This window comes from Centruroides vittatus, unplaced genomic scaffold, assembly GCF_030686945.1.
Source record: "Centruroides vittatus isolate TY-2023 unplaced genomic scaffold, ASM3068694v2 contig_874, whole genome shotgun sequence".
In the NCBI taxonomy this organism is placed as follows: Eukaryota; Metazoa; Arthropoda; class Arachnida; order Scorpiones; family Buthidae; genus Centruroides; species Centruroides vittatus.
Window position 1 is genome coordinate 1,384,020 of NW_027122566.1, and position 26,942 is coordinate 1,410,961.

Consider the following 26,942-nt stretch of genomic DNA (forward strand, 5'->3'; position numbering starts at 1 on the left):
TAATCATAATAATAATAATTACCCTTTAATTAATCAGGTCTTTGATCTTCGAGTGAACATAACACATTCACATGTATTCGTTTCAAACGTGATCATTAGCACAACTACATCTATGGTACATTAACACGTATCGTGTGCAAAGCCAACTTTCTCCACTATCTATTTTTTATTTTATTTATTTATTTTTTTGATGTACGACGTAACCTTTATCATATATAACCAATGAAAAATCACCTCTTTTTTTAAAGTATAAGTGACAATTTATTGATTTATTACATATCAAATTTATGATTTATAACAGTATCATATTTGAAAAAATAAATTACTATAAATAGCATCGATCACAACATTAAGGCATTTTAAGGATTTTGACTTCAAAAATAATAAATTTCTTTATTACAATATTAAAAAATCGTGCTTTAAGTCACAAATTTTAATATTAAATACAACGAATTAATTTAAACATGACAAAATATCGATTTGCGTGTTGAGTCCAATATAATTAAAAAAATAATAATTTTGTGATATATATATATATATTATTTGCTGTATTTTTTATCTTCTTCGTCGTCGTCTTCGCTATCTGACAATTCAGAGCTTTGTTCTGCTGAAGGTGGTTTTTCGGGATTAAAATACATTTTCCTCTTTACGGATGTTGAAAGTAATTCTGGAGCATCTTTGGAAGGAAATTCGCTCTCTCTTAAAACGTCTGAACGAAGTGTAAGACTAGGAGTTCTTAAACAACTTCGAAATTCCTTGAGAATATATAATAATTATTACATCAAATAACTGAATTAGAAACTAATGAAATGTTATTATAATTATTTAAGCAATGCAAAATACTTTAAATTCTATTGCTTTCGATTTCACGAGAGCAAGGGCTTCATTAAAAGTGATTAGTCCAATGGGTTATGTATAAAACAGTTCAGGTTGTAGTAAATCTGGCTCATCAGATTTATTTATATATTAACAAAACAGGGGTTGGCAGTCAAAAAAGTTAGAAACACCTGTACTAGTGCTTTATTTCCGAAATTTTTTATAGTTAACGTTTTTAAACTCATTTGCCCGGTGGACACAGGACGGCTTTTATCCATACTCATTGTCAGTGGCGCGTTATAGCTTCATGGGGCCCAGGCGAATTTGAATTATGGATCCTCGTGTACAGTGTCGACTTCAGATATTTTTCTTCGGGAGAAATATTTTCTTATAAAAGATCGGTTTGGGTGCCCGTTAGTGGGGGCCCCAGGCAATTGTCCTTTTTGCCCACAGAATAACGCGCCACTGCTCATTGTGGGTTGGTCAGGCCCATAATGATGCTGAGTGATGAGGGACATGGTCAGACACATCCGAGTCAATCCATTCAATGAACTCATGAAAATCTGAGGTTCCAAACTCAGAATATCAGGCCTTTACCACCTCTATATATATTTCGAGGTGGTAAAGGCCTGATATTCACATATATACATAGGATTATACAAGTATATAACCCAGACTGTTTGAAAATAGTGATCTACTGAATGGAAAATACTGCACTGCATAAATAATATTTGAGATATCAAATAATTTCTTATTCTATTATTACAAATTAAAAAAAAAAATACCTCGAGATCTGCTTCAGCATTAATTGAATTAACATCATTGTGAGCTTTGGTATATATTTCTAGTGCTTTGGCATGAAATAATAATTCTATATTAACAAACTGTGTAAAAATTCTCTGGAAAATAAACGTTTAAAATTCAATTTAATGCTAGTTAGTTGATATAAAATATAAATATAGTACCTACTTTCAAATCATATAATTTTTTCTGTTCAAATGCATCCATTTTGGTTTCTAAATCCTTATATGATTTGGTAGCCTGATTAGATGCTTTAAGCAGTGCAACTTCTGCCTAAAATTTTCAATTATTTCAAATAAATTATTTTAAAATTAATTATAATTAGAAATAAAGTATTCTGGAGTTTTATGGGGGAAAATATATATAAGGCGTTTAAATTATGATAAAATAAACATGAAAAGTCATACTATAAATCAGTAAGCCTACTTGAACCTTAGTTTCCATTTAAATAAAAAAAAATAGCATCTGAATTGTTATTAAATAAAGTATAATACCCGTGACTGTAATAAGGTTAAGCCAAAAATCATGAAAATATGAATTTTAAAACTAAACATATATCTTTAATATTAAATGATAGATTAGTGAGACTTTTCCCCAATATACTTTTTCAATATTTAAATTCATAAACAGTGAAAAAAGAGAAATATTTTCAGTTATTTTATAATTGAATATAATGTTTTTAATGATTTAAATCCAGAATTTTCGTATCGAAATTTCAATTGTATTACATTTTTTATGCATGAATATCTGAAAAATTTTGCTAAGTATATACAGTATTAATAATATGAATTTATGGCCACAAATAATAATAAAAATAATTATAATCTATTTATGTATGTCACCTTATATTTCCAAATCTTAATATAATTAAATGATATAGTTTTTAAAATATTTTGATGTTTAATTTCCTTACTTTACTTTCAAATTCAAAGCATAAAACTTTATAATACAGTACTACTTTTTAACTTCACAAGACAGGAATGAAGATTATTATAAAATTCCATTCTATTACAACTTTAATAATTTAAACATTTTATTTCTACTTAGTTTTAATTAGAAGAAAGGAATTCAAACACGCAAAGCATAATTTAAAGTACATACAGCAGAAGCTCGTTAATCCGGCACGCCAATTACAAAATGTCCGGTAATTCCGAACCTTCTGGCAGTAGTGTCATTCGGTAAACTATAAATAGACTACGCTGTATTGTGCCGAATGAACATTACACAAGAACTGAACACAAAACACTTGTGCTGTGTTTTGTGTTCAGTTTCGTGTATGACTGATGTATTTCTCCTCCAGGCACAGACCGATGCGAGGTAACGCACCTAAAAACAAGCTTGAGTATACCTGTATGCAGCATTTGTGAATAGTATACATACAGTACATGCCTGGAAAATAATTATTATATGCACATGAATCATACAGCCGAGAGACTTTGTAATTTGCTGTACAAAATGTACAGCAATTTCTACAACATTCAGATCGCATATAACTTATCGAATTTTGCAAAAGTACAGTATATTAAAAAAAAGTCCGGTAATCCGATACTACACTAGACGAGCAGATGCCGGATTAACAAACTTCTACTATAATAATATAATTTATGTTATATGAAAAAACATTTAAAAAATTTCTCGTTATATTCGTCTTCACATCACTTTAGAAATTTTTATATTTATCATCACAATATGCGAAATTTAAATCATTCTCTTTTAACGACATTATCAGACGAGTGTCAAATTTCTTTGAATTATTATTATATTTAATATATATTTTATATTTGTTTAAATAATATATTTACATATTAACGTGTGTACACTGATATATAAATGTTCGACGTATAGTTTTAATTTTTATAGTTCGACGAAAACCTTGAAATTTTCAGGGTTGACTGCTGTAAACATTAAATTTTACAAGAAAATAATTACCGACGCCTGTTTGTTGCGATTAATTTAGCTGTAACTAAAAATAATTCTGTTATGAAGTAACTAGTTTCTTTAATTCTCTGAAATTATTAAATTTTTTTTTTCCTCTTTAAACTTCTCACTTAATAAATATAAATCATTAACAACTTGAATTTAATTAGAATGTTTTTAAGTCAGAAAAACAATTTCCATATGTGAGCAAATATAATTTAAAAAGATATGATTGATTTATCTTGAAGATGCAATTCAAAAATTGTTGCAATTTAAAAAAGACCATATTCATTTTTAATAAATTAATTTATGGCTATTTGTTTTTAAAACCGTAAATATTATAATTTAAATATTTATATTTAGTTTTTTGTCATTATATGTCTAAAAGGCTGGTTATATTTTTATTTTATCTACAGTAGGTAAGGAATTGGTTTAGAATTTGGAATGTAGACATCATTAAAAAAAAAAAAAATTACTTTAAAAGAAAAATAAATAAAAGAAATTTAAATGAAATAAAAGAATTTTTACCAAAAATAAACAAAGTCCAAAGAACAAGACATTCAATGCACAAATAATAATACTAGCAGGTAATTATTGTAATGATAAACTAAGATTATTAATCAGACAATAAATAAATTTAGACGAAATTTAAATATTTAACAAATTTATTGTAAATCGGTTATTTTAATCAAAAATCATTTGCTATAGCATAAAAATATCAGTGCTTTATTTATAAATTTTTCCTAATGTTATTGCATATTCATTTATTTTAAATCAGTAAAAGAAAAAAAAAAATTATATATTAATATTCTTTCTAAACTTTATACAAGATAAAACGGTGAATTAGAAATTTGATTTATGGAGAAAACTCAAAAACTTTAAAAAATAATCTATTTTTATCTTCATTATAATTTTTTTTAAACATCAGATAGGGCGAGTTTTATTCCTTGTCTATGGCGGAAATATCTGAATAAAAATATCAAATTTCTTTCTTAAAAAAAAAAAAAAAAAAAAAAAAAAGAAAAAATCGATGTGTTTATCCCAAGCACGGTGCAGCGTTAATAATAATCCGGCCGTTTGCTAATCCGGCACGCCCATTAAGCCGGCGTCAGTGTCTGTCGCCTTGTTGTCTACGGCGGGATTGAACGCGAGTGTTTCGTTGCGTGTACACTACAGGACAGATTAAAAATAAACGTAGTCACTACAAAATATTGCTTGCAAGCTGAAATATAATAATAACGATTCATTTCGACGATATTCTGTAAAATTTTTATAACAATATTGCGGAAAAAATATATATATATCGCTCAGAGGTGGCGCTGGAGGACAGCACGATTTCCTGTCGACGGCGGAAGTTATCGTTGATTTATAGAAGACGTTTCGAACAAAATGTTAAATTCCGGGAAACGTAAACACAAAACTTTGACTCTACGTGTTAAAGCGGAAATAATCAAGAAAATAGATAAGGGCGAGAAACTTACCGATTTGGCGAAATATTACGATGTTGGACGTGCTACGATACATGACATAAAGAAAAATAGGGATAAGATTGAGTGTTATGTTAACAGCAGCAACTTTGGTTCCGGTGATAGGCAGACTCTGAAATCTGGTGACTACCCTGAAGTTGAAGAAGCTCTCTACGCCTGGTTTTTACAACAGCGTAACAAGCACGCTCCTATTTCTGGGGAAATCATTCGTAAGAAGGCAAAGTACTTCTATAAACAAATAACGAACAAAGATGACTTTAGAGCGAGTGAAGGCTGGTTAACTAACTTCAAGAAGCGACATGGGATCCATTTTCTGAGCGTGACTGGCGATAAATTACCGTCTTGCGATTACGCGGCTGTTCCTCCGTTCGTTAAAAAATTTCAAGACAAAATTGACGAGCTGGGTCTTGTGCCGGATCAGGTGTACGGTATCGGCGAGAGTGATTTATTCTGGAGGCTTTTCTCGCAAAATACTTTGGTTTGTCAGGCTGGAGAGGATGCGCTGCGAAATAAGATGTCGGAAGATCAAATTACGTTCATGTGTTGTTCCAATGCTAGTGGTGCGCACAAGCTCGAATTGTTGGTTATTGGAAAAGCGAAAATTCCGAGAGCCTTCAAAAATGCAAACCTTCCAGTCATTTACAAATTTCAGAATTGTGGATGTATAACACAAGAAGTATTTACTGAATGGTTTCATGAAAATTTTGTGTCTTCAGTGAAAAAATTTCTCAAAAAACAAAATTTGCCACAGAAAGCCCTACTAATTCTGGATAATGTTCCTGGTCATTCAAATGAAGATCACTTACAGTCAAGAGATGATTTTGTGCAAGTTATGTTTTTGCCATCAAACTGCAATTCATTATTACATCCAATGGACCAAAATGTGATCCAGTTAGTGAAATATCACTACAAAAGAAACCTTCTATTTAATGTGATTAGTCAAAATGATAACATCATTAAATTTCTGAAAGAGATGAACCTGAAAAATGTAGTCTTCAATATAGCTTATGCATGGCAAAATGTATCTCCTGATACAATCATTTCATCTTGGAAAAGATTGTGGCCATCACACCCATTAATTTCTAGCAGAAATAAAATCACAGAATTGGCAGAAAGAGACAATACTGTTTTAAACTCCGACCTCCAGGAAGCAATAGCTGAATTGTGTGAAAGAGTAAATATTTCATCAGAGACAACAAGTGTAAATGAAGTTAACAACTGGCTTGCTGGAAGCGATGAAGAAAATCTACAAATCACAATTGATGAAGAGACAATCAATAATATGAAGGAAGATGACAGTACTCAAGACGAGCATATGACAGACACAATGAGGAATGTACATTTAGAACATTGTAAAGAAATTCTTAGTGCCTTCAATATCTGTCTCAAATGGGCAGAAGAGAGTAATGTGAAAATGGAAGATATTTTCACACTGAAAAGGCTGCAAGAAAAAGCTGTAATGGAATCATTTTCAGTAAAAAGAACAAAAAATGCTTGACAGTTATTTTGAGATGCTGACATATGAAGAATTTGCATATATGTACATAAAAAATAAATGTATATAAGTACTTTAATACAATCACAGATTTTGTTTATTTATTCTTTCTGCTTGAATATTTATGTTACATATGCCATACATATTTCTACTCATTTGACATTTTTGGTAATCCAATGTCTGATAATCCAGCCACATGAAAATATATTGGATTATAAACATCACAGGATTTATCTTAGATAATAGCGAGGTTGAGGCCGAAGTTTTAAACACGAAAATGTGTACGTTGGACGTTTGGCGTCACTTTCCTGTAAGCCTGGAAGTTTGACAATGGTGTTTGGAAAGTCAGTGGAATCACGCTTGACATTCCAAACGCCATTTATTTTAATTCATCATTGTGTACAACTATTTTAATTTATTCTTTTTCTTTAGTGATTGTTTACATTACATATACTAAGGTATATTGAACATTATAACAGTCACATTCAGCAGAATAAGCAAACTATTTCTGTATAAAAAGTTATTACTAGTTATGAAGTTATTTACCTGAAAAATATTTGTATAGATATATATTAACATTTAGTGTTTCTATTACTTTTTATACAGAAACATAAAATATTGTTTTATTAGATTAGATATTAAAAATATTCTAAAAACAAGATGTACAGTACAGTATATTAACAAAGTTAAAAATCAATCAAATCAAATATAAGCCCATCTGACAACAACTCTACTTATCACACTTATGAAAACTGACAATGTTAAAAGTTAATATTTATTAAAAATATATAATGAGGAGGAACATTTTTCATAATTACATTTCAGCAAAACAAAGATAATCAATACTATCTTATAAAAGTAGAAATAATTCTTAATAATAACAAAATTGAAAGAAAAAAAACTTAGTAAAGAATAATTTTTATGTAAGCAACTAAATGACAGATTATAGGAATAATTTAATTTTTTCTATTAAACTCATTTCACAGTAAACATTAAAATTAAAGCAATTGAATTTCTTCAAAAATCAGACAGACAAACTGACTCAAACAGAAAAGTGCAATAATAATTGAAATATTCGTAAAAGATGCAAAGTTTCTCTTTTAGGATAGAAAATTAGTTTTAAAAAATTAAAATTTCAAATTTCTTAGTCAAATTCCAAACAACCATCCTTCAAATAAACAAATGTTAAAAAGTAGAAACCCTAATAACTAAATAAATTAAATCAAATGCAGACAAATTGTTACTGTTATTTGAAGTTTTGATCCTGCATCTAGCACTGGCCTATATATAGCACAGAATCAAAATTTCAAATAAAATCAATGATTTCTCTCTAAAATATCACAATCACTATGGTGCACACATGCTTACATAAAAATCTGATTATAAAAAATTTTCAATTCAATTCAAATTCCTTTATTTACATATTATGGGATATACCCGTTACAAGGGGGGATTACTACAACAAATAAAGTAAGTTAATAGTATATAATTATTATTAAAACTCTGATTATAAAATACTTAAAATATATATATACACATTGGTGTAATAGGATAATATAAGAATGTGTATAAAAACTAAAAATATGTAAATGCAGAAATAAATTCTCAAATTCAAATTGAATTTATCATAATAAAATAATTACTTAATATTAACTATACCAATTTTAAAATGATCAAATATAATTCTTTAAACTTTATAATATTAAAAACTACATAGGTAAGTTATTATGTCAAAAAATTTTAAAATATTCCCTGACAACAGTATTTACATTTTATTAATAATTTATTTTTTTAGTTTTGTGAGCTATTAAAACTCTTGTATTCAAGCATTTGAGAAATATTAGCAAGGTTGAGGCTGAAGTTTTAAACGCAGAAACGTGTACGTCGGACGTTCGACACCGCTTTTCTGTAAGCCTAGAAGTTTGACAATGGCGTTTGGAATGTCGAGCATGATTCCACTGACTTTCCAAATGCCATTGTCAAACTTCTAGGCTTACAGGAAAGTGGCGCCAAACGTCCAACGTACATGTTTTCGTGTTTAAAACTTTGGCCTCAACCTCGCTATTATTGAATTGGAGCTATCATCTTTTGTACAATAATCAAAATTTTGTCTATAACGATCTTTTGATCTAAAACTTTCAGAATATACAACACAACAACTTCATTCATTTATGACATTTTTACCACTGAAAATCAAAATCTATGATGATTTTAATTTTCTTGTAAATTACCAAACACTCCAATTAAAATCATCAATGACTATATTTACTTAATATGGTGGTTTGCAACCAGGACAGTGCAATGACATTTCAAGAGTGCTGTGAAACATATTGCTGAACAGTGTAAAAATACAAAAAGTGCAATAATTCTATATTGGTAAAGAAATAGAGTGCCACAAGAAAAGAAAAGGACAAAGTTGGAGTGCGAGTATTAGGAATTGAGGAGTAAGATTGAAAAACACTGACTGAACAATTTATAATTTTTATTTTATATTCAGAAATAAATATAGTATTACAGACCAATAAAGTTGTTTTAGATATCCAAATAGAGAATAGACAAAAGGGAGTTTATCTAGCAGAAGAAATAGAAAATAATCTTTTCAACAAATACCAATAATATGCATAATCTTACAGTTTTTAAAGTATTAAATTTTATATTAACCATCATAATACATAAAACTTGAACATTAATTAACCAATTATATTCTGAATTATGATTTTCAAAAAGCTTTTATTGATGTTGAAATAATGGTAGCAGCACAACATCTTTTAATTACTGCATAAGAAATAATAATAAATAAATTAATTAAATTATTGCAAACAAAAAGTGCATATTAAAATAAAAATTACATTTTAAAAGTAAAAAAATTTCTACGACTTAAAATAACATGGAAATAAGGATACAATGTGATGCCAATCAACATGCTGTTGGCCTCGAACTTTTTCCAATTCCCTTTTCCACATTAATTCTTGTGCTCTGGCAGAAAAACTATCTTTAATTTCTTCCTACATATAAAAATGCTACATGGCTTGAACATAATGCATAAAACCAAAAATAATTCAAAATTTTTCAAATTAATTAAGTTTAAAATCTACTAGTGTTCAAAATTCTAATACAAAAATTTAATTTTGTATTATTAAAACAAATCATTTGAGCTGAGATAAATATTACAAACAATATGAAATATGACCACTAATCAATTTATTAAATATTCAATGATAGTGATACTTTTATATGCAATTCCTAACATAATGAATAAAAATGTATTTTATATTCCTTAGTTACCAGATATTATTTTATAAAACAAAAAATTTAAATTAGTCTTGATTTTATATAATGACAAAATCATTCCCATAATGGTCAAATTTCAAAAAATTTGTTTATTTAAAAACTAAAACTATAAAGATGACAGTCATAAATTTCCAAAGTATTGGTTTGTCATAAGTAATATCATTTTTTTTTTCCTTAGAAATTTCAACAGATCTTATTTACATAAAAAATTTATATAATCCAATATACAATGTCCTTCGTTAGCTAAGATATATTTCCATTAATCTGAAAGTTTTTTTTTATGTCTTTCTCAAAAATTATCAGCTTTTGATTCAAAAAATGTGTATGCTTCTGGATAGCTACTTTTGAATTAAAACTTTTCCATTGAAACTATTTTGAAGAAATCAAAAAAGGCAGTGATCTGTGTGCCAGATTAGGGCTTTAATGGGGGATGAGAAAGACTTTCTAATTAAGCTCTCTCAATTTTTGTTAGATGGTTATTGAAACATGAGAATGAGCATTTTTGTGTAACAATATAAACAGGAAGGGCATTATCCCTTCCTGTTTGCCAAATATGAACATTATTCTTAGAGTTTTTCACTGTTTTCCAATTGCTAACAATATAAATTAGCACTTATTGTTTCATTTGAATTCAACAACTAAAAATGCAGTCAGTATTTTCTCCATATCCACACATGTAACAATACCTTTCAAGAAAGTGAATGAATCATGCCTTTGTTCTGGAGCTTGAATAGCCTTTGGGTCTAACCATTGTTTTATGGATGACAATGGCATGTAATACCAACTTCTCATCTCCAGTTACTATTTTGCCCAGAAATGGGGTTTATTGTTGCTTACTAAGAAGTGAAACACTCGTGGATAATCGATCCAAATGATTTTGCTCAGTATGATCATGTGAAACCATATCCCATACAAGTTTATCTTTATTAGTTGGTGCAAATGCATAACTACTGTTAAATGGGACACTCCAAGTTTTTCTTCAGTTTCTTGTCTAGATAGTTTTGGGTCAGCTTCTACTACTTCAGCTTCTTCAATATTTTCTAAGCCAGAAATTTGTCCAGAGCAAGGATTATCTTCAAGAATGAAATCACCATCCTTAAAGTTTTTAAACTAATGCTGAAATTTTGACGTATGTGGCTTCACTGCCATACACACTACATACAATGAGTAATCAGTTAATGAACAGTTTGGACTGCAAACAAATCAGACAATCAACACTATTGAGAAAGATTTTTATGTTCGGACAACAAACACAAGAAGAAGTGTCACTGCATTTAACATTTGTAAAACTATATTTTAACGGCATCTACAAATGGTTTGTGGAACAAGACTTTCACAGTTGTATACATAATCTTTTTTGCACTAGTTAGTTTCTGTTCTCCGAACTTTTTATTTTAAAAAACTGATAATATTATGGAGCCTAAAAAGAGTGGAGTGTCAAGAACTGTGTTCACTATAGAAACTAAGCAAGAGATAATAGCCAAGGTAGAGAGTGAGAAGATGTCTGATTTTGCCAGGCAGTATGGCTTCAACAGGTCTTCAGTAAGCACAATCTTAACTAAGAAAGATATAATCAAAAAGACTCAAGCAAATAAAAGAGTAACAAAAATCACATCTAAAAAACAAAGAGGCGCCATCCTTGAAAAAATGGAGAGATTGCTTTTAGTTTATTACACGTAAATAAACTTAGTTAGAAAGTATATAATTTTTTATTTATTTTTGGGGTCTCCAGAATGAATTAATCAAATTCCCATAAGAATCTATGGTAAATCGATAATCAGATAACGAACAATTCAAGTAGAGAACATGGTCTTGGAATGGATTAAGTCATTAACCGACCACCCACTGTATATTGTTTGCTAATAATTGCAGTGTTATTTTTTAAAATTTATATAATATTAAATGTGTTAAATGTTCTTTTGAGATGCTCATTTTGATTAACATTAATAATTTAACTTTTCAGAAAACAATGAAAAATTATTATTAAAGCTATTATATAATTAAAAAATTAGCATTTGAACTGATTGGTGTATTATACAAGTTATGTCGGTACGACAATATTCACGCCAAAGACCGTATAAATGTTGCAAAAAGTTCACTGAGTTCAGCGTTATATCCACGTTTGCTTGTCGCAAGTACTTTCGACGAACCTTACTGTCGTCGTCTTCAGGCGAGTTCGTAAATTTGCCGAAAAACTTTAAAAAGAAACAAATCGATGCAGAATGGAACGCATAAAGCTTTCCTCTACGCAGGAGCTGGCCAACATCGAGTTAGATAACATCAGTTTGGCAGTACGCATGGCTGGCTTCTCGCGTGCAAAATTTACACATGTGCTCAGTAGGGTAAAGAAATCGTTGTTTCCTAGCACCACGCTAAGCAGCAAGAGGGAGGTTTCGGTGATGCAAGCATCGTTGCCATACCTCGGACCCCTCTCTATACGTATCTGCAGAATATTTAGGAAGCGCAACCTGGTACTGCCATTAGCTCCACTTCCAAACTTGTGCAAGCTTCTGTGTAACGACAGAGACAAGCTCTCCACGCTCGAGAAATCGGGGGTCTATGCTGTTCCACTGGAAAATCTAGCAACGGGAATAAGCACACGATATATCGGGGCCACCACCAGAATGCTTGTCAGCCGCCTCGCCGAGCACCAGGACGATGTGGTGAGGGGTAGGCACACCACAGAGCTAGCAAAAAAGGCTCTCGAACAGGGTTTCAATCCGCTATGGTCGCAAGCGCATATGCTCAAGTGCTGCAATGATAGAAAAACAGTTTTCATCTGGGAATCCCTCCTTACCACCACGTTAGAAGCATGCAACACTCCCACTCTTGAGCTGCCCAATATTTGGGTCACGTTATTCAAGCGTTTAAACGCGCTTTAGCGTTATCTAATATACAATTAGCGTAAGCGCGGGTCTGTGCATGCGCTGCCTCGCTAGTCGTGGAGCTAGATGCTCGATTGGCTTTCGAATGTTTTTTGAATTTTTAATTTACGTTCGTAACGGCTTTGGTAAAGCTTTATGCGTTCCATTCTGCATCGATTTGTTTCTTTTTAAAGTTTTTCGGCAAATTTACGAACTCGCCTGAAGACGACGACAGTAAGGTTCGTCGAAAGTACTTGCGACAAGCAAACGTGGATATAACGCTGAACTCAGTGAACTTTTTGCAACGTTTATACAAGTTATGCTACAGCATGAAAACAATGCTTATAAAAAACGATATTACTTATAATTCAACTCAACATAAATTACACAGTTTTCTAATTTCTGTAATAAATTAACAAAACCTCTTTTGATTCCATCAAAACTTTTTATTTGTTATAGTAAAGTAATCAACTAGACATATTTTGATTCAAAAATATGTTGACATTTTATAAATTTAAGGAGTGGTAAAGGTTGATGAAATAAGCATTTTTTATAAAGCAATCTATGGGTGGAAACAAAAATTGTCAGAGCTACAAACCATAGAAAATTTGAATGCACCATCTCCCAATTCTTCTGAGGTTATGTAAAGTGTATGGTGTATGAAACACCAGTGGCAACAGAGAAAGAACTGTTCATTCATATCATTTCAGTTTTTGATACTATCTGAACAACAAGCACTCTTTGTGTGAGCATGACAATCAAAGTTTGTTATCATACTCTGTGTGAAGAAGTTTGCAGTTTACACTTCAAACATTTATTGTAAATATACAGGAAAAAAAATCAATGAAGTTTCATTTAATGTACTGTATGTATCTACAACTGAAAAACACATACAGGGAGATCATAATTAAAGTACACCTATTCAGAAATGTCTAGAAAGATATTTACTTGGCATGGACCAAACTCCATAAAACAGTGATAAACATAGGTTTTCATCAATAATTTGTCCGAAAACAATTGGTGAAATCCAAAACCAATGAAAACCGAGGCAATTATTTCCATATGAATCAATGTAAATCCAATTAACTCGTTCTAGACACTCCAAAATACATACCAAAAACATATTTTATAGAGAATAAATATAGTCTTTGATACTAAAAACAATAAGAAATTAATATAAAAGACTAATGTAAAAAATAAATGAACATTTAACATGGCATTTAAAGGGCTTCTGGCTCTGGAAACTTTCTTTGGTCCCATGATGGCACTAAACGAAAAGAAAAGCAATGGCTAGACATATGGGGTACTGCTCACAATGCCACACTGAGATGAGAAACGAGAAACAGCGCAAAGAGAAACGATGCCACACTGAGCAGAAAAATGCATGGGTTGCCCTTTGTTTTCGCAAAATTAGCAGTGTGGTTACATGGGCACACTGATGAAATCTGAGGCAACCAATGAAAACCAAGACAAATTTTTCACAGAAAAGCATTGACGAAAACCAAAGTCAATGAAAACTGAGGTTTACTATCCAGGACATGCAAAAGTAAACTTTGTGAAAAATAATTACTTTCACAACTCACCACCAGGAGTCAATGTGGTAATGTTCAACACCTCATTTCCTGGATATTAACCTCTAAGATTTTTGGTTGTGGAGACATCTTAAAAGTGTCATGTATCAAGATAAGGTTACTAACTTGACTATTTTAAAAGACAATAAAATTACATGTGAATAATATCACAGATCAGTCGTATTCTGCAATTGAATGTACTTTTCACTATTTGCAAGTTCTAATAGACAGTAATGGAGGCCACGTTGAGGAATTTCCATAGACTGTCTGAGGTTTAACATAAAGTTCATTTAATAAATAGTCTTTCTCATGTTGTCCAGTTGCCTTGAATTTGTTTTCTCAATTCCAAAAATTCAAGCCAGCACACATAAATGCCTGTTTACACATACTAATCCATAGAGCAATCTTCATCAAAGTGCAAATACATATTGATTTTACTCATCTTACAAACACTGATGCATAATAGTGTGTTTTGAAACTTAAATTTTTTCATGATCATAATTTTTCGTTAAATAAAATTGCCAGGACTAATATGACTTTACAGAAGAAAAAATATTTCTCTTGACTATACATACAAAGATGAGTCGAATTTCATGCAGTTCTTTCACATGCTATTTGAGGTAGTAACAATTCCATTGGCAGAGTCGACCTTTTATTGTAGCTACTCGTCCGCCGTAAAATGCAAAAAATTAAAATAGTCTTCTAGTGGTGGCACAATGATAAAATTAATAATTAAATTAAATTAAATTGCCAGGATGAATATGACTTTACAGAAAATTTTTTCCTGTAAAGTCATATTTGTCCTGGTGTTGTTGTCATTTAATATCACTTTCATCAACATCTAGCAGCAATTCATATGTTATCATCTGTTTTCATTTACAAATTAATGCTTGTTTTGAGTGTAAAGAATTTTTGCATTGGCAATTTTTCAAAATATCAAATGTAATTGAGTAATGAACCTGCATTAAATTTTGTTTTCTCAAATGGAATTACAGTACAAAAACATTGAAAACGATGCAAAAAGCTTTCGGTGATGACAATCCATCAAAAACAAGAGTTTGAGTGGTACAAGATGTTCAAAAAAGGCAGAGAATCTGTTAAAGATAAACCATGCTCTGGTAGACCATCCACTTCAACTGATGAACAAAATATTGCTCAAGTTAGATTTGGTGCTCAATGATTGTCGTTTAATAATTAGGGACATTGTTGAACGCATTCCAGTATCATTTGAATCTTTTCAAGCAATTTTAAAAAATAATTTGGGTTTGCAATGCATCACTTCTTGATTCAACAAAAACAACAATGTGTTTGAGTATCTAAGGAAATGCTTTCTTGAGGTAAATCATTCTTAAAATGCATCATTTTACAGGTGATGAAACATGAATCTATGCTTTTGACACCAAAACAGCTCAACAATCAAGTGAACAGTGTTGAAAAGGTAGAGCAAGATCAAAAAGATCATGTCAAAGCCAGCCAAAAATCAAGGTCGTATTGACTTTTTTCTTCGATTGATGTACAGTACCTCACAAACTTCTTCTGACTGGAAAAACTGTCAAGAAAAAATGTTATTTGAGCATTTTTTTCCATTGTTTGTATGAAGCAATTCATAGAAAATGACCTGATTTGTGCAAGAAATCTCATGGATTTTGCACCAGAATAATGCACCTACTCATAATGTTCCTGTTTGTGAATTTTCGGGCAAAAATTCAACAAACACAGTTCTGCAAGCTCTATATTCATCTGATATGACAGTGTGTGAAGTTTTTCTGTTTCCTCAACTAAAATTTCTGCTTTGTGATCACCATTCTGATTTGCTTAATGCCATAAAACAAAATTTGTTGGGAGTCCTGACAGGGTTTTAGAAAAACAACTTTAAAGCATATTTTTAGGATTGGAAAAAAATATTGGCATAAGTGCATTGCAGTGAAAGAATTATTTTGAAGGAGATAAAATAAATTTTGATAAGTTCAAATCTTAAATTGTATTGAATCATTCCCAATATTTTTTTATCATGGGGCATTTCTTTAATTATTCATTTTAAAATGATTGTACTGTACAGTACGTGTTGTAAACTATGTAAATCAAATTAATAAAGATATAATATTTAAAATAATAAAGAATTTAAGGATTTTCAATTCAATATATCTCACCATTAAGTTTTTAAGATAACAATAAAGTAAGACAACAAGTACAGAAATTAATCTGAAAATTCTATATTGTTCTAATAATTATAATTTTTTATGATTATGAATGAACATGAATTGAAACCTCTGAATTATAGTAATAAAATTAAATAAAAAATGAAAGATAAAACTTATTTATACGTATAAAAAAATTAAAACATACAAAGACCAACTAAAGAGCACTTTAATTACATATAAACCAAACCCAACATATAGTAATAAACAAATAACATTGTCAGATTTTAATCAAGCTATAACAGCTAATTAATTATAAATATATTAATTTGAACAAAAAGCCAAATCTTATAAAGAATAATTATAAATTTAACATAATTAATTAGTCATATCATAGCCAAATTAAAATCTGGAGGTATCATTTGTTTACACAAAAATGATAAAAATGGGCAATTTCCAGAGTACTTAGAAACAGAATAACAAGAAAATTATCATCAGATCTAGTATAAGAGATTTATTTATAACAGTTTATTTTGCATGAAAATTCAAATTAATTTATTATTCTAAAAATAAAAAATTTTTTACATTTTTAAACAAATAAGTTAAGAGAAGATTAAATATACCATGATTAAAATTTTTGTAACAATCATTCATGTAACCAATATTTTAAAAACAATTTTTCAAAATAAAAACATAATATTAATTAAATATACAAAATAATATTTTTTTACCATCATAATTTTGTGCAGATAACTTGTAGTGGCATATAACCCACAGAAATTCACTAGAATGGAAATAAAACTAATGCATAATCTGTCATTGTATACACGACTCTGTAACAGCCATTCGAAATATGACACTGGTATGTAATTTAGAAGATATCACCTCAAACATTAAAACATTGTTTTTATATTTCACATCATAGTAGATATAATCATAAAATAAATGGAAAAAATGGAATACTAAGAAGGAACATCCTAAACTTCATATGTTGAAAATGCAAATGCCTATCAAATGAAAAATTTAATTTATCATATCACTTTGTTTATTTATCAAATAACATCAACAAATGCTAAGATAGACATAAAAAAACAAACAGAAAATAATTTTAATGTGAATAATATCAAATGACACAAATTTTAAAGTTGATTGCTCAGTTCTTATTTGCAGTAGAAAACTCTAAGCTTAACTTAGATGGCCATTTGCTAGCAAAAGCTAAAGTAGATTGAAAAAAACAATACATTTTTGCATAGTGAATTTGATTTTCAATGCCATTTCACAAAACAAGAACAGAATAATGAGTGATCATGCAAATCATAGCATCTTGAGTTAAATTTATAATTAATCAGCCATACAGCCCAATTGAAATTTGGTAGTATCGTTTGTTTAGAAACATGTTTATACAAATTGATCATATGTGCAATTAAATGATGATGTCGATTGATAGAGAAAATTACTCTTAATAATTGCTCCATCCATTTATTTATCAAAAAGAAAATTTCAAAGTTAATTATTGTAATTATAAGAATATAATTAAAAAATAATTTTTTGTCTCTGCTGTTTAAATCACTCTCATTCTTATCTTCAGAAATTCATTGTTCTGATTAATGTCAAAAGTTGTCACAAGCAGAAAAGTTCAACATGTTAGAATACAAACTGTAATTAGTAAACAGAAAAAGTCACCAAAAAAGTTGTTACTGCCAATTCATTCTCCTTTCTACATAACTTTTTTGTTTATTTTAAAAATTATTATTATTATTTGATAAATAAATTAGAAATGAAGCAATACGATAAAAAAATGTCACTACATAGCCAACTCATTCAAACAAAAGAGGTGCTTCCTTATATAGTAAAGACTTGAATTTTAATACTCAGGCCACCTACTAGAAATACTGAAATTCTGTTTCGTTCATCTATTTACTATTTAGAATAAATGTGAAGATTTATTCTATTACTATATTGTTTTCTAACTCAAAAGTTATATTAATTAAAATGATGTTTATCAAATGATACTTTAAATTTTATATAAAATGAATTTCTACACTAAAGAGTTTAAAAAATGAAGCAAATAAATGAAAATTGTAATGTTTAGTTTCAAGTTTGTTAGAAACTAATGGAAAGCAATCCTGTTGCATGTAAACAAAACATTGCACAATCAAACTAGAGCTATTGTTTTAAACCTATGTAATTATTTATCAGCTTTTAAGGTACAAATTCAAATAAAAGAATCTAATATCAATTAAAGTTTAGATTGAACATAAAAAAATGAACAGAGGAGAACTAAGGATGAGGTATATGTACTGTACATATGTCTTTTTTGGTATAAGAAAAAACTGTGATTGCAAAAGAATTCTTCATGTTTTTTTAAAGACATACTTAGTGACTTAGACAAAGGAAAAGCTGTTTCATGAGTTTATATGATAACTGTAATTTAAAATCAGCAAGTAACTTGCACTTTCAAACTGCCTTTTAAGTGCAGGTTATCTACACAAAGTTACAGTATGTAATTATTATTTAAGAAATAAATCAGAAATACCTTTGCTTGTTTACAAATTTCACCATATTCTGCAAGATGAAGTATCACTTTAGCTTCTAATCTTTGTATCTGTATAAAGAAGAAATATGATTTCAAAGTATATATGTATATATATTATTTGTGTAATTTTGATAAAAATTATCTTTTTAAAAGGCAAAATAAACCAATATCCAGCATAAAAGTGTAAGAGCTAATGTTTTGTGCTGGATATTAGTTTATTTTGCCTTTATTAAGTATAACCAGTTTTGAGTAGTTGTTCATTATCTTTTTAATTACAATTTTCAAATATGCTGTTCAAAATATTAAATTTTACAGCAAATTTAATACTATCAATCTAACTAATATTGTAGAAATTAAATACAATTCACAATGAATTATTGTAAAGAATTCACTTTTTGATAATTATATTGATACTCTGTTATTTTAATGTTTATAAGATAAATTTATTAAAGCATGTGACCTTTATCTCAAGAGATCACAAAATTCAGCTAACTGTTTATAATAAATTTAACAAGTTTTGTTTTTATTTATACATTTGGCTATTTTACATAAAACAAAGCATCAATTCCTTTACAATATTAAGTTAACATTCCAACATTTCTTACAACAATGTCGTAATTGCAACAACTTTGAACAATGTAATTCTTTCTTTAAAATCAAGAAAAAAAAACTCAGAGTTAAGTTAATAAATATTCACATTTTTAATAAAATGGAAACATACCAATACTATCAATTAAAATAGTAGTAAAAAAATGGTTGTCAATGTCCAATCACCAGTGATTCTGGTGATTGGACATGATGGAGATGTGATAATGAATTTAGTTTCTCTCAGTATTTTTAATGTAATTGCTGATGTATTTTTTCAGCAATTTTAATTGAAAAATATAATGCCCCATTAAAAAATAAAGCTGTCTAAATAGAATTCTGATCAAAAGTCCAACACATAAGATTAACAGTTAAAACAGTTAAAGAATTTAATGAAAGTAATTTTTTCTCATATAAATTTACTTATTAACTTTTACAAAAAAAAAAAAAAAAAAAAAAAAAATTAAAATTAAGAAGTTATCTGTATAAAATGAGCAAAGAATGATGTTGAGGACTACTGTTTAGCAGCTGTAGTAGTAGCTGATGCATTCAAGAATGCATGAATATTTGTTTACATATGAAATAAAAATAAGAACATATATGTTGCACAACATCTGCAACAAATATGACATTTACTAATAATAATAATTTGTCTTCAAGTTATTTCAATAAACCTTGTAGCACATATTTCGCTTTACATTAACAAATTCAAAAATGGTAGCTTTTTCTGTATGTAGTTATTCTTTTTTAATGTCTAATCAGGATATATTACATCAACACAAGGAACACAATTTCTGCATAAATCATTACCACTTAGTATTTAAATCTTTTTTCTGTAAGAAAAAAATAAGTATTAATAACAAAACAAACTACTAAAGTTGACATTAACAAAAGTATATATTTTTGACATTGGTTTAGATTACCTTCAGCTACCAGAATGAATGTAATAGCATTTTTTTCCCCTACAATTATACCTTTTCCTAGGTATGGATGCATCAAGTTGAGCATCAATGAAAATGCTTTATCTCCAACAAAAAAAAAAAAAACTTTTTATATTTTAATTTGGAAGTAATTCATTATTTGGTAAAGAAAGCTTATTATGCTCTAAATTTCTACCAAAAAGCACTCTTAATAAATATTCTGCCGTCATTTTCACTGTCGTAATGACCATAATTAATCATTATAAATTTATATTAGGCATTTGCAACTGTTAGTAGTATGGTACATGCTAAATGTTCTTTTACAATTATAAAATAAACTACTCAAATTATTAGGACATTATCTTATTCTAAGTTTCCTGTCAATGCTTCCACAAGAATTTGAAAGATTCTAATGTTCATAAAATTTGTTAGCAATTTTTTTCTACTGTTCCTCTAAGTGGAAATGACACACAATTCAGTTTCTTCCAGACTGCTATACAAGTTTTGGGTATAATTTTTGCTATAACAACATATCTGATTTGAAAAGCAAAACTTAACTATTAATTAATCACAATACTACATTTGTAAGACCAATGATTTTATGTGAATGAGCAATTATTTATTGTGACATTGTCACAATGCTAGGTTGCAATTTTTAATCATATTTTTTAAATTTATTTAATTTAAAATATATGTTCTCCACCTCAAATTATTAGTGGCTTGCTTCTATATATCACACTTTTCCTTTCACAATAGAGTCATACTAGACATCTATCTAACATTTTTCAGGAAAAAATTTTTGAATTGAAGTAACGTGACTTCCAATTTGCATTGGAATATCATATATAGTTAATCAGGTCTTCCTGCTCCTAATCATTCCATATCTGGTCTCGTCCTTCATCTAACTCTGTTCTCAAGATTAAGGAAAGACAGATGGACAGCTGGACGAATGACAGTGGGAATTTATACGTCTAGAATTTTTCAAATTGCAGCCCAATCAAATATTTATTGCATTCTAATCTTTCACATTCACAGAAAATTCTACATGCCCCAAAAACAATATTTTTTGTTTTTCAGTCATTTACAACAATTTGATAAAAATGCAAAGATTGTTGCAGATAAAGATAAGCAATCAGATATACAGGGGTTGGACAAAAATATGGAAACCCCTTGTGAAATGTATACTTGAATGTAAATGTTGATTCTAACCAAGCCTCTAGGTTGCTCTGTTGTATTTGACTACTAACGACACCTGTGCAATCTCCTCAATACGTTGCACATGTCATTGCTAGAACTGTGTTCTGTATAGGTGGGAGTGCGCAATATCAGAGCTAAGTGAATTTGAACGTGGGCAAATTGTTGGTACTCGTATGGTGGTTGCTTCCATAACCAAGGTGGCCGAAGTGTTTGGTGTGTCAAGAGGCACCGTATCGAAGATTTATACTGCATACAGAACAAGCGGAAAAACATCATCCGCTAAGTCACAACATGGACGGAAGTGTGTGTTGAGTGATCGTGATAGACAGTCATTGAAGAAGATTGTGACAAAAAATAAGAAGACTACAGCTGCAAAAGTCATTGCTGAACTGAATATGGAGCTCACAAACCCTGTCAGCACTAAAACAGTTTAAAGGGAGCTCCATAAGCAGGAAATTTCAGGGTGAGCTGCAATTCCAAAACCATTAATCAGTGATGCAAATCCCCATAAGAGAAAAATGTAATGCCAAAGCCATAAAACCTGGACTATGGAGCAATGGAAAAGAGTCATTTGGTCAGATGAGCCTTGTTTTACAGTTTCCAACCTCTGACCGAGTTTACATCTGGTGAACGCCGTCCCAAGCCTACGATGCAGAATGCTTGCTGCCAAGAGTGAAACATGGCGGGGGTTCAGTTATGATTTGGGCAGCCATATCGTGGTATTCCATGGGCCACGATTACTCTGCAAGGTCACATTACTGCCAAAGATTATGTAACCATTTGGGCGATTGTGTCCATCCCATGGTACAATGTTTGTTCCCCAATGGTGATGCTGTGTTCCAAGATGACAAAGCGCCTGTTTACACAGCTCACATTGTCTAAGACTGGTTTTGTGAGCATGAGGGTAATTTGTCGAATCTTCTCTTGCCACCACAGTCACCAGACCTCAATATTATTGAGCCTTTGTGGTATATTTTGGAGAGACAGGTGCGTGATCACTATCCACCTCCATTATCATTACCTGAACTTGCCACTATCTTGCAGGTGGAATGGTACAAGATTCCCTTGAAAACCATACAGGACTTGTATTTATCCATTCCAAGAAGACTGCAAGCTGTTTTGAATGCCAACGGTTTTCCTACACTGTATTAGGGCTTAGTAATAGGTTTCTTTTCGGTGTTTCCATATTTTTGTCCAACCCCTGTATGTCATCCTTTTGGTCTACTACAGTGTGCCATGATTTTTATATATGAAATCTTACAATAGAATGCAAAAAACTGAAATTATGACAGAATGTAATAATGACAGAAATAAATAGTGATTTTTGTGTTTTCTGCTAAAGATTTTATGCCTGTGGAGTCACTGCTTAAATGTTCTTAATTTTTGACTATCATATGTGGTGCACTATAAGTAGCAATTAATTAAGGCTTATTTCATTCTAAAACAGCTCAAAATAAATGGAATTAACCACATAAAACTGTCAAAAATCTTAGACTATCATTAAAGGTTATAAAACTTGGCATCATTGTAAATAAAAAATAAATTCTGCTAGTTTCAGGAAGCCAATTTTATTTTAGATCATATGAAATATATTTCAAAAGAATTACAGTTTAAAGTATCATTATTGTCAAATTTTTTTTTATACCATTCTGAATGCAAGACTAATGTGATATTGATCATAGTTTGTACACTAGAAACTTGTTTAACCAAATTGTGATCATTCTTATATTTAAATAATTTTTAAATATTTATTAAATTGTGATATTTAAACAAATAAAATTTAACGATGTAATATATATATATATATTATTACTATTGTTAAATTTTATTTGTTTAAATATCACAATTTAATAAATATATATATATATATAGTGCACTTGCCAGTTGCATCACCCGGACCCCAAGTAAGCACACCACATGGCAAGTGGAGGCTGTGTGTTCAAGTCCCGCTCTGGGTCAGTTCTTTTCTTCCAGATGGTTCTAAATTATTTAATAAAATTATAATTATTAATTTGGTTAACAGATGGCACCTAACGTCTACCTTTAGTAGTAGCAAATTACTTTGTATTAATTATTTAAAAATTAGCAGAATTGTAGCTCGATCATTTAGGTGATCATTGGATGTTTAAATGGAATTATATCATCATCTACTAATATCAAAAATTTGATAATTTAAAATAATTTAATTAGAATTAACTTGAAAAACAATAGCAAGAATAATATATGAACTGCATTTCTCCTATGGTGTGCAAAAGTTGCACACCATAGAAGAAGTGCAGAGTTTAATCTTGCTCTGTATTGTTATTTTTCTAGTTTTATTCTATATTTGATTAAATTATTCTAAATTATCTAATCAAATTTAAAATTATCAATAAATGGTAGAATGTATATCTATAATGCTAAGCTATCTGAAAAACATTAATATGACTTAAAGATCAAAAAATCTTTATTATTGAAAACGAGTATTTAATAATTTTATAATCATATAAGAAATATTATGCTATATATGTTATAGTTCAATTAAAAGTTTTGTACTTTCATAGTACAGTAATGGAGAAATCATTTTTTGAGTTTAATATAACTGTAAATGAATAAACCCCATTCATTTTAAGATTAAAATTAATCACCAAACACCTTTCTTACTTTACCAGCAGTCAATTTAATTAAAAAAATATAGAGGGGGGGAAAAGTTTTTTTCTGTATTTTCTATTCATTTTAAGATTTAAGACTAATAAGATTACATTATCTAAAAGGCCATATTTAAGATCTTAATAATAAAAATTGATGCAGAAATCTCTTTCAGAATAAACATCTAAAAAATCAATGCTTATATTATCAATAATTTATTTCACAAACTGTCATAAATGTAATTTTGGGATTTTTCATCCCCTCATCAGAATGATTGAAATGAATTATCATTTTATTTTTTTAATAAAACTTCTTTGCACTACAACAATCATTAAAGTTTTCACTGTATTATAAGCTACTATATATGAATGCACACTATATTTAAGCGAAGTTCAAGTTTAGTAAAATGGTACATAAGTTAAAATATACTATTTGCTCTCTATGTATTAAAAACTGAAGAATATATAAATTATTATCAAACTATTCAATAATACTGAAGTCAAATTCATTATAATTTGCAATATTGGATTATTTTTTGCAGTTAATCTATAACATCTGAAAATCTTAATTAACAAACTAAATTTGTCATACTTTACAACAGTGTTTCTTAACCTTTTTCTCATCGTGGACTGGTAAATTATGGATAACTTTACATAAAGCAGTAATTTTATACATCTGTGAATTATACTTATTTATTACACATATATTTGCTTATCTAGAGTTATTGCATGTAAAAAGGTACATACAGTAACCCAGTAACTCTAGATTACTATTTAAATGTGACATGTAATCAACTAGCCTCAGTAGCAATATTGTAATCAAATATTTTTCTGTGGACTGGTAAAACTTTTTTGTGGACTGGCAGTTGAAAAACACTGCTTTAAAAACTATAAAATAGAAATAAAAGCAGTAATAATACAAAATGTCCAAGAATTATTCACCTCATTACAAGAATTCATAAAAAATAAACTAGTAGAGATAAAATGAGATTGATTGCTGTAGTTTATAGAGCAACTCGAAAAGTTTTTCAGGTTGGTAACACTGGCATTCCTAGCATTCATTATGATAAAATGGCAATACTAGAAGAAAAGGCAATGTGTGTGCTTTGGTTATAGGAAACAAAAGAATCCAGTGACTTATGAGGAGATTTATGCATAAATTCAATAAGGAACCTCCAACAAAACAATCATCGAAACAATGGTTATAGCAATTTCAGACAACAGAAATGGTACTTCCAAGCAAGGGCAGGAAGCTCAAAAACTTTGAATGTCAAGGTCTTTCAGCATTCAGGTATTGTTTCAGCAAAGTCCTTGAACATCTGTGTCATGCAAGTCTGTAACTGCAGATTCCAATCTCCATGGATCTTGGAATCTGCACGGATCTTTCATGGTCTGTAAGGTAGAAGCTATATGCATATAAACTGCAGATTGTTCAGAAGCTCCTGTCAGTTGACAAGACAAAGCAAATGGCATTTACTTTCACCATGCAGTCCACCATGAAAGAGGACAACTACTTCAGGGATAAATTGATCTGCAGTGATAAAGCCACTGTTTACTTATTGGGAAAGTTATGTAACTCAATTGCCATATTTGGGGTTTGGAGAACTTGCATGTCTTCAATGAATACTACCAAGATAGCCCCAAAGTCAATGTCAGGTGTATACTGACTGCTAACAGGGTTATTAGCCTCTTTTTCTTTGCCAAAAATACTGCAACTGGTTTAAACTATGTAGACATGCTTCAACTGTTTTGTGTTTTGCAACTGAAAGAAATGCAGTTGGATGCCATCTTTCATTAGGATGAGACACTTCCACACTGATCAATGGATGTCTGGAGTTATATCAATGAGACTTCCCGAATCAATAGATATGTCAAGGAAATCTGATTGCTTGCCCTTCTTACTTATCTAATGCCTCTGGATTTTTTTCTAGAGGTACTCCAAAGATAGGTCATATGTAAAGATGTGGAACATGTGGAGGAACTAAAGGCATGGATTACACAGATGCTGTTGATCATTACAGTTAACATGATTCAAAACATCAGGAGAGTTCAAGTACAGATTAGATGTTGTTTGTGTCATCAATGGTGTCCATGTTCAGGTATACTAAACCTAATGTGAAAATAAAAACTTTGTGAATTACTCTACAAGCTACAGTAATCAGTTTCTTTTTATCTCTATTGATTTATTTTTTATGAATTCTTGTGTTGCAGTGAATAATTCTCAGACACCCTACTTACTGCAAAATTTCTTTACACACATTTTATTCTATATTCTTTATTGACATTTACCTCTGCTTGTCTGTAATCCTGAACAGCTGCTAATTTTTCTGCAAATTTTGTAAGTCCTGAGCGTAACGAATGGTGAAGATTTTCTCCTACAGCATAATTTAATACCTTATTTGCAAGAGAATCTCCACAATCTCTTAACTGTCCCATTTTTCTTGAATAAGAAGCAAATTCATGGCATAATTCTGAAATATTTTTTTCTACAAATTTAACTCGCTGTAGTATGAAATCCACTTGGTGATCACTAAAAATTTTAGATAAAATTAAAATTTTAGTCAAATTATTCATAAAAAAATCATGTCTGCTTATAATAATAATAATAACAACTTATTTGAAATTCAATTCTCTCATCTATTTATTCACTCCATCACTTTTCAATTGTTGTAAATTGCACTATAAACCTATTGTCTG

General features: G+C 29.7%; 2 protein-coding genes across 4 annotated transcripts in view; one reads left to right on the top strand and one right to left on the bottom strand.

Annotated features, from left to right (window-relative positions):
• Positions 1–482: 482 nt before the first annotated feature.
• LOC136982924 (CBY1-interacting BAR domain-containing protein 1-like) overlaps positions 483–26,942 on the bottom strand; it is a 30,666-nt gene continuing 4,206 nt past the window's right edge. For all 3 annotated transcript variants that reach the window (XM_067279499.1, XM_067279497.1, XM_067279498.1), the window contains exons 3-7: positions 26,535–26,775; positions 18,917–18,985; positions 1,786–1,890; positions 1,602–1,715; positions 483–755 (exon numbers count right to left, since the gene is read on the bottom strand). In XM_067279499.1, the coding sequence (XP_067135600.1) occupies positions 540–755; positions 1,602–1,715; positions 1,786–1,890; positions 18,917–18,985; positions 26,535–26,775 (745 nt within the window). In that variant the 3' untranslated portion in view covers positions 483–539. The remainder of the gene's footprint in view (positions 756–1,601; positions 1,716–1,785; positions 1,891–18,916; positions 18,986–26,534; positions 26,776–26,942) is intronic.
• On the top strand, positions 4,664–6,600 carry LOC136982901 (tigger transposable element-derived protein 2-like). Its single transcript, XM_067279459.1, has one exon. It carries the CDS (start codon positions 4,924–4,926, stop codon positions 6,517–6,519), a length of 1,596 nt encoding a protein of 531 aa, XP_067135560.1. The 5' UTR covers positions 4,664–4,923; the 3' UTR covers positions 6,520–6,600.

What these genes read in the sequence shown, in the direction of transcription:
- LOC136982901 (XM_067279459.1), top strand. Translation starts at nt 4,924, where the DNA reads ATGTTAAATTCCGGGAAACGTAAACACAAAACTTTGACTCTACGTGTT.